General features: G+C 46.7%; 1 protein-coding gene across 1 annotated transcript in view; it reads right to left on the reverse strand.

The window, feature by feature from the left end:
- Nucleotides 1-9699, reverse strand: part of LOC120024759 (dual specificity mitogen-activated protein kinase kinase 5-like) — a gene marked incomplete at its 3' end in the record, with an annotated part of 106989 nt that overhangs the window by 67803 nt on the left and 29487 nt on the right. Inside the window, exon 8 of the mRNA XM_038969045.1 lies at nt 6408-6472. Coding sequence (XP_038824973.1) covers nt 6408-6472 — 65 coding nt within the window. The remainder of the gene's footprint in view (nt 1-6407; nt 6473-9699) is intronic.

The following is a 9699-nucleotide window of genomic DNA, read 5'->3' on the forward strand; positions in this document are numbered from 1 at the left end:
CTAACAGTCAGGTGAAATGTACATCCTGATAGGAACTAACAGTCAGGTGAAATGTACATCCTGATAGGAACCAACAGTCAGGTGAAATGTACATCCTGATAGGAACCAACAGTCAGGTGAAATGTACATCCTGATAGGATCTAACAGTCAGGTGAAATGTACATCCTGATAGGAACTAACAGTCAGGTGAAATGTACATCCTGATAGGAACTAACAGTCAGGTGAAATGTACATCCTGATAGGAACTAACAGTCAGGTGAAATGTACATCCTGATAGGAACTAACAGTCAGGTGAAATGTACATCCTGATAGGATCTAACAGTCAGGTGAAATGTACATCCTGATAGGAACTAACAGTCAGGTGAAATGTACATCCTGATAGGAACTAACAGTCAGGTGAAATGTACATCCTGATAGGAACTAACAGTCAGGTGAAATGTACATCCTGATAGGAACTAACAGTCAGGTGAAATGTACATCCTGATAGGAACTAACAGTCAGGTGAAATGTACATCCTGATAGGAACTAACAGTCAGGTGAAATGTACATCCTGATAGGAACTAACAGTCAGGTGAAATGTACATCCTGATAGGAACTAACAGTCAGGTGAAATGTACATCCTGATAGGAACTAACAGTCAGGTGACATGTACATCCTGATAGGAACCAACAGTCAGGTGAAATGTACATCCTGATAGGAACTAACAGTCAGGTGAAATGTACATCCTGATAGGAACTAACAGTCAGGTGAAATGTACATCCTGATAGGAACTAACAGTCAGGTGAAATGTACATCCTGATAGGAACTAACAGTCAGGTGAAATGTACATCCTGATAGGAACTAACAGTCAGGTGAAATGTACATCCTGATAGGAACTAACAGTCAGGTGAAATGTACATCCTGATAGGAACTAACAGTCAGGTGAAATGTACATCCTGATAGGAACTAACAGTCAGGTGAAATGTACATCCTGATAGGAACTAACAGTCAGGTGAAATGTACATCCTGATAGGAACTAACAGTCAGGTGAAATGTACATCCTGATAGGAACTAACAGTCAGGTGAAATGTACATCCTGATAGGAACTAACAGTCAGGTGAAATGTACATCCTGATAGGAACTAACAGTCAGGTGAAATGTACATCCTGATAGGAACTAACAGTCAGGTGAAATGTACATCCTGATAGGAACTAACAGTCAGGTGAAATGTACATCCTGATAGGAACCAACTCCATCTATGTAAACAGTCAGGTGAAATGTACATCCTGATAGGATCTTTGAGGTGCTGCCTCGTTTGCATGTTGACAGAAATACAAACAGAAAAGAAACATAACAAAACCAAAAGTAACATGAACGAGGCGGAGAACAAAACAACATCAGCAGTTTTCCTCCCGAGCAGAAAAACAATCTGCCACAGAACCGGATGGATTTTCTGCTGAGCTCAATTGACTGAGAAGTTGTCGGAGGTTTGCAATATTGGCTTTCCTCAGCCCAGCGGAACAATTTCCCAAGCCGAGCGAATAGCCAGTCGCTTTCTCCCTCAACTATAAGAGATAGGCCGTTAATGAAAAAACCTCACTACAATAAAACGGTCAAAGAAACGGAAAGAAAAAACGCCAGGAAAAAAAAGCCAGAAGAAGCCTGTTAAAGAAATAAACAGGATTTGCTCCGGATGAAATTTACGAGGAGCTCTGACAGAGACGACAGAAGCACAGCCTCTCTCTCCGTCAAGTCAAGGTTAGAGAAGTGATCAATATCACTATCTCAATAAAACAGTTCAATAACAGGAGATGAAGAGAGGAGGACAGAGAAGAGAAGGAGGAGAGGAGGACAGAGAAGAGAAGGAGGAGAGGAGGACAGAGAAGAGAAGGAGGAGAGGAGGACAGAGAAGAGAAGGAGGAGAGGAGGACAGAGAAGGAGGAGGAGGAGAGAAGGACAGAGAAGGAGGAGGAGGAGAGAAGGACAGAGAAGAGAAGGAGGAGAGGAGGACAGAGAAGAGAAGGAGGAGAGGAGGACAGAGAAGAGGAGGAGGAGAGGAGGACAGAGAAGAGAAGGAGGAGAGGAGGACAGAGAAGAGGAGGAGGAGAGGAGGACAGAGAAGAGAAGGAGGAGAGGAGGACAGAGAAGAGGAGGAGGAGAGGAGGACAGAGAAGAGAAGGAGGAGAGGAGGACAGAGAAGAGGAGGAGGAGAGGAGGACAGAGAAGAGGAGGAGGAGAGGAGGACAGAGAAGGAGGAGAAGGAGAACAGAGAAGAGGAGGAGGAGAGAAGGACAGAGAAGAGGAGGAGGAGAGAAGGACAGAGAAGGAGGAGAGGAGGACAGAGAAGAGAAGGAGGAGAGGAGGACAGAGAAGAGAAGGAGGAGAGGAGGACAGAGAAGAGGAGGAGGAGAGGAGGACAGAGAAGAGGAGGAGGAGAGGAGGACAGAGAAGAGAAGGAGGAGAGGAGGACAGAGAAGAGGAGGAGGAGAGGAGGACAGAGAAGGAGGAGAAGGAGAACAGAGAAGAGGAGGAGGAGAGAAGGACAGAGAAGAGGAGGAGGAGAGAAGGACAGAGAAGGAGGAGAGGAGGACAGAGAAGAGAAGGAGGAGAGGAGGACAGAGAAGAGGAGGAGGAGAGGAGGACAGAGAAGGAGGAGAAGAGGACAGAGAAGGAGGAGGAGGAGAGAAGGACAGAGAAGGAGGAGAAGAGGACAGAGAAGAGAAGGAGGAGATGAAGGGAGGAGGAGGAGGACAGAGAAGAGGAGGAGGAGATGAAGGGAGGAGAGGGACAGAGAAGAGAAGGAGGAGATGAAGGGAGGAGAGAAGGAGGAGAGGAGGACAGAGAAGAGAAAGAGGAGATGAAGGGAGGAGGAGGACAGAGAAGAGGAGGACAGAGAAGAGGAGGAGATGAAGGCAGGAGAGGAGGACAGAGAAGAGGAGGAGAGAGAAGAGGACATAGAAGAGAAGGAGGAGAGGAGGACAGAAGGAGGAGAGGAGGACAGAAGGAGAAGAGGACGACAGAAGGAGGAGAGGAGGACAGAGAAGAGAAGGAGAGTTATAAGGGGGGGAAAGATTTGAGTGTGACGAACCAAATACTCTGTGTGTGTGTGTGTGTGTGTGTGTGTGTGTGTGTGTGTGTGTGTGTGTGTGTGTGTGTGTGTGTGTGAGTGTGGACAACACATCCGTCAGGTGATTTGGGAGGAGAGTCTTCTCTCCAGGTAACATGCTGTATGGTCCAGTGGGACAATCACTCTCATACCAGATCAATACCACATACGTTTGGCAACCTTCACATCGTAAAGAAAATACATAAATAAATTGAATCGCCACTCGCGCCCCAGACACTAACCAGCCTGATGGATTTCAGAGGGACACCAGAGATTAACAGACAGAGAGAGATCGAGAGAGAGAGAAAGACAGACAGACAGACAGAGAAAGAGAGAGAGAGATCGATAGATATGGTGAGAAAAGGAGAACAGAGAAATAGGGTGAAAGAGAGAGAAAAAGAAAGTAAGAGAGAGTTAGTAGTTGTAAAAGTCTGGATTGTAACATGGATTGTATATGTGAGGGGGTGAGTGTACACTTTAATGAACTCAAGTGGTAACCCATGTCATGTTGTTGGAATGAACAGGCAGCAGTTAAAGGGCCAGGTTCTACCCTTCACTGAGAAGCCCACACTCCAACCATGGCTCTTCTCTCTACCCTTCACTGAGAAGCCCACACTCCAACCACGGCTCTTCTCTCTACCCTTCACTGAGAAGCCCACACTCCAACCATGGCTCTTCTCTCTACCCTTCACTGAGAAGCCAACACTCCAACCACGGCTCTTCTCTCTACCCTTCACTGAGAAGCCCACACTCCAACCATGGCTCTTCTCTCTACCCTTCACTGAGAAGCCCACACTCCAACCATGGCTCTTCTATCTACCCTTCACTGAGAAGCCCACACTCCAACCCATGGCTCTTCTATCTACCCTTCACTGAGAAGCCCACACTCCAACCATGGCTCTTCTCTCTACCCTTCACTGAGAAGCCCACACTCCAACCACGGCTCTTCTCTCTACCCTTCACTGAGAAGCCCACACCCCAACCATGGCTCTTCTCTCTACCCTTCACTGAGAAGCCCACACTCCAACCATGGCTCTTCTATCTACCCTTCACTGAGAAGCCCACACTCCAACCCACGGCTCTTCTATCTACCCTTCACTGAGAAGCCCATACCCAAACCATGGCTCTTCTCTCTACCCTTCACTGAGAAGCCCATACTCCAACCACGGCTCTTCTCTCTACCCTTCACTGAGAAGCCCACACTCCAACCATGGCTCTTCTCTCTACCCTTCACTGAGAAGCCCACACTCCAACCATGGCTCTTCTCTCTACCCTTCACTGAGAAGCCCATACTCCAACCATGGCTCTTCTCTCTACCCTTCACTGAGAAGCCCATACTCCAACCACGGCTCTTCTCTCTACCCTTCACTGAGAAGCCCATAACCAAACCATGGCTCTTCTATCTACCCTTCACTGAGAAGCCCATACCCAAACCATGGCTCTTCTATCTACCCTTCACTGAGAAGCCCATACTCCAACCATGGCTCTTCTCTCTACCCTTCACTGAGAAGCCCATAACCAAACCATGGCTCTTCTCTCTACCCTTCACTGAGAAGCCCATAACCAAACCATGGCTCTTCTATCTACCCTTCACTGAGAAGCCCATACTCCAACCATGGCTCTTCTCTCTACCCTTCACTGAGAAGCCCATAACCAAACCATGGCTCTTCTCTCTACCCTTCACTGAGAAGCCCATAACCAAACCATGGCTCTTCTCTCTACCCTTCACTGAGAAGCCCATAACCAAACCATGGCTCTTCTATCTACCCTTCACTGAGAAGCCCATACCCAAACCATGGCTCTTCTATCTACCCTTCACTGAGAAGCCCATAACCAAACCATGGCTCTTCTATCTACCCTTCACTGAGAAGCCCATACCCCAACCACGGCTCTTCTATCTACCCTTCACTGAGAAGCCCATACCCAAACCACGGCTCTTCTATCTACCCTTCACTGAGAAGCCCACACTCCAACCATGGCTCTTCTATCTACCCTTCACTGAGAAGCCCACACTCCAACCCACGGCTCTTCTCTCTACCCTTCACTGAGAAGCCCATACTCCAACCACGGCTCTTCTCTCTACCCTTCACTGAGAAGCCCACACTCCAACCATGGCTCTTCTATCTACCCTTCACTGAGAAGCCCATACCCCAACCATGGCTCTTCTATCTACCCTTCACTGAGAAGCCCATACTCCAACCATGGCTCTTCTCTCTACCCTTCACTGAGAAGCCCATAACCAAACCATGGCTCTTCTCTCTACCCTTCACTGAGAAGCCCATACCCCAACCATGGCTCTTCTCTCTACCCTTCACTGAGAAGCCCATACCCCAACCACGGCTCTTCTATCTACCCTTCACTGAGAAGCCCATAACCAAACCATGGCTCTTCTCTCTACCCTTCACTGAGAAGCCCATACCCCAACCATGGCTCTTCTATCTACCCTTCACTGAGAAGCCCATACCCCAACCATGGCTCTTCTATCTACCCTTCACTGAGAAGCCCATAACCAAACCATGGCTCTTCTATCTACCCTTCACTGAGAAGCCCATACCCCAACCATGGCTCTTCTCTCTACCCTTCACTGAGAAGCCCATACCCCAACCACGGCTCTTCTCTCTACCCTTCACTGAGAAGCCCACACTCCAACCACGGCTCTTCTCTCTACCCTTCACTGAGAAGCCCATACCCAAACCATGGCTCTTCTCTCTACCCTTCACTGAGAAGCCCACACTCCAACCACGGCTCTTCTATCTACCCTTCACTGAGAAGCCCATACCCAAACCATGGCTCTTCTCTCTACCCTTCACTGAGAAGCCCATACCCCAACCATGGCTCTTCTATCTACCTTTCACTGAGAAGCCCATACTCCAACCATGGCTCTTCTCTCTACCCTTCACTGAGAAGCCCATACCCAAACCATGGCTCTTCTCTCTACCCTTCACTGAGAAGCCCACACTCCAACCATGGCTCTTCTCTCTACCCTTCACTGAGAAGCCCATACCCAAACCATGGCTCTTCTATCTACCTTTCACTGAGAAGCTCATACTCCAACCATGGCTCTTCTCTCTACCCTTCACTGAGAAGCCCATACCCAAACCATGGCTCTTCTCTCTACCCTTCACTGAGAAGCCCATACCCCAACCATGGCTCTTCTATCTACCCTTCACTGAGAAGCCCATACCCAAACCATGGCTCTTCTCTCTACCCTTCACTGAGAAGCCCATACTCCAACCACAGCTCTTCTTTCAACACCATTCTTGTTGTTATTCCTACCAGTGTTGGCACGAAGGCCGACAGTAATGTACAGACAGGCACCTACTTGTACACGGTCCCTCCGTTTCCATGGCCAAGCTGCTCCTGGTATTGTATGTCTTGGCCATTGATCTATAGAGACACAAACAGAGATCAATACAAATAGGATAGGAGATAGAAGATAGAGATGTCAATGGAGATTTAGAAAGGGAGAGAGAGAGAGAGGGAGAGAGGAATGTTACTGGAGGCCATAAACAAGGAGACCGGCGTTCAGGTCATCCCAAGTTCAGAGAGGGAGAGAGAGAGAGGGAGAGAGAGAGAGGGAGAGAGAGAGGGAGATGTAAAGGGAAAGAGAGAGAGAGGGAAAGAGAGAGCGAGATCAATACAACATTTGCTGTCCAATTTCTAAAAGGACAATGGCGTGTAGTGGGGTGGGTGGGGGAGGAGTGATGGAGAGTTTAATGATGATTTGTTTGCTGTCGTGGTTCCAGTCCTGTGTTGATAAAAGGTGTCAGAACGGGGTAATATAACATGGCCCCGTGTGACATGGAGGAGAGGCTGGGGGAAAGTTTCCTCCTGTCAGACTGATGCGAGGAGGGGAGGGGGTGTGTTACAATTCACACACACACTGCATTTACTAGCCAAAAAAAGAGTATACTGCACGGAATAAAACTATCCCAGCTAGGTGTCCATCCAGCCATTATTCTAATATTCACACAAAACGACAGAGGTGTTTCCATCAAACTGACTTGTTGTGAATAAAGACGTTTGCATAATGACGTAGTGCTTATAAAAAGCACTGTGACATAACGGATTCAAATAAAACACACAGAAGTTCAATGTGCTTCCATCGCATTTTAAACGCTACCGATGGTTTTACTACAAAAGTTTTTAGATAAATAGCAAACTTGTCCGATCTGGTCTTGGCACGTGCTCACTTGGCAGATAAAGTGATCTGGTCTTGGCACGTGCTCACTTGGCAGATAAAGTGATCTGGTCTTGGCACGTGCTCTCTTGGCAGATAAAGTGATCTGGTCTTGGCACATGCTCTCTTGGCAGATAAAGTGATCTGGTCTTGGCACATGCTCTCTTGGCAGATAAAGTGATCTGGTCTTGGCACATGCTCTCTTGGCAGATAAAGTGATCTTGTCTTGGCACATGCTCACTTGGCAGATAAAGTGATCTGGTCTTGGCACGTGCTCTCTTGGCAGATAAAGTGATCTTGTCTTGGCACATGCTCACTTGGCAGATAAAGTGATCTGGTCTTGGCACATAAAGTGATCTGGTCTTGGCACGTGCTCTCTTGGCAGATAAAGTGATCTGGTTTTGGCACATGCTCTCTTGGCAGATAAAGTGGATAAGCTTCATGATGAGATTAAAGATCATTTTTATTTTTCAAATGGCAGCCAAGCACCATGATGTCACCAGCATAGCCTACAAATAATATCCTGGATAGGACTATTTCCTGGATAGGCCTATTTCCTGGGAATGAATATCCCGGATTTGCCTATTTCCTGGAAATGTATATCCCGGATTGGCCTATTTCCTGGAAATGTATATCCCGGATAGGCCTATTTCCTGGAAATGAATATCCCGGATAGGCCTATTTCCTGGAAATGAATATCCCGGATAGGCCTATTTCCTGGAAATGAATATCCCGGATAGGCCTATTTCCTGGAAATGAATATCCCGGATAGGCCTATTTCCTGGAAATGAATATCCCGGATAGGCCTATTTCCTGGAAATGAATATCCCGGATAGGCCTATTTCCTGGAAATGAATATCCCGGATTGGCCTATTTCCTGGAAATGAATATCCCGGATAGGCCTATTTCCTGGAAATGAATATCCCGGATAGGCCTATTTCCTGGAAATGTATATCCCGGATAGGCCTATTTCCTGGAAATGTATATCCCGGATAGGCCTATTTCCTGGAAATGTATATCCCGGATTGGCCTATTTCCTGGAAATGAATATCCAGGATAGGCCTATTTCCTGGAAATGAATATCCCGGATAGGCCTATTTCCTGGAAATGAATATCCCGGATAGGCCTATTTCCTGGAAATGAATATCCCGGATAGGCCTATTTCCTGGAAATGAATATCCCGGATAGGCCTATTTCCTGGAAATGAATATCCCGGATAGGCCTATTTCCTGGAAATGAATATCCCGGATAGGCCTATTTCCTGGAAATGAATATCCCGGATAGGCCTATTTCCTGGAAATGAATATCCCGGATAGGCCTATTTCCTGGAAATGAATATCCCGGATTGGCCCATTTCCTGGAAATGAATATCCCAGATTGGCGTATTTCCTGGAAATGAATATCCCGGATTGGCCTATTTCCTGGAAATGAATATCCCGGGTTGACCTATTTCCTGGAAATGAATATCCCGGATTGGCCTATTTCCTGGAAATGAATATCCCGGATTGGCCTATTTCCTGGAAATGAATATCCCGGATTGGCCTATTTCCTGGAAATGAATATCCCGGATTGGCCTATTTCCTGGAAATGAATATCCCGGATAGGCCTATTTCCTGGAAATGAATATCCCGGATAGGCCTATTTCCTGGAAATGAATATCCCGGATAGGCCTATTTCCTGGAAATGAATATCCCGGATAGGCCTATTTCCTGGAAATGAATATCCCGGATTGGCCCATTTCCTGGAAATGAATATCCCAGATTGGCGTATTTCCTGGAAATGAATATCCCGGATTGGCCTATTTCCTGGAAATGAATATCCCGGGTTGGCCTATTTCCTGGAAATGAATATCCCGGATAGGCCTATTTCCTGGAAATTAATATCCCGGATTGGCCTATTTCCTGGAAATTAATATCCTGGATAGACCTATTTCCTGGAAATGAATATCCTGGATAGGCCTATTTCCTGGAAATGAATATCCTGGAAAGGCCTATTTCCTGGAAATTAGCATCAAGCTCATCACTGCACATTTACCACCTTGAGAAGTTCATCATAACTTATATCACATGTAGTCAAATAAACACTTCCTGCTTTTCCCCGTCGTAGTGGGAGGACAACACAGCACCACAACATGATGTTGTACTGGAGCACAATAGCATCTCCACCAAAACATGAAGCAGAATCTATTTCACCCACTAAAATGATCCACTCTTGTCGAACGCATTTAGTTTTGTCGACATTTATGAAAGCTTACAGACAATTAGCTTTTTACATCACACCTGTCGTGAATGTTTTCATTAAGAGCCTGGTAATTCATACTCATAAAATGGTTGGATGGAAAAATGGTCCATGACAAATACAGCCTGTCTAAACCTGATACAAATTCTGCTCTCCTTCAGGACAAAACACACTGACAACAACCCCGAGCCATCCC

This window comes from Salvelinus namaycush, chromosome 30 (genome assembly GCF_016432855.1).
Source record: "Salvelinus namaycush isolate Seneca chromosome 30, SaNama_1.0, whole genome shotgun sequence".
Taxonomy (NCBI): Eukaryota; Metazoa; Chordata; class Actinopteri; order Salmoniformes; family Salmonidae; genus Salvelinus; species Salvelinus namaycush.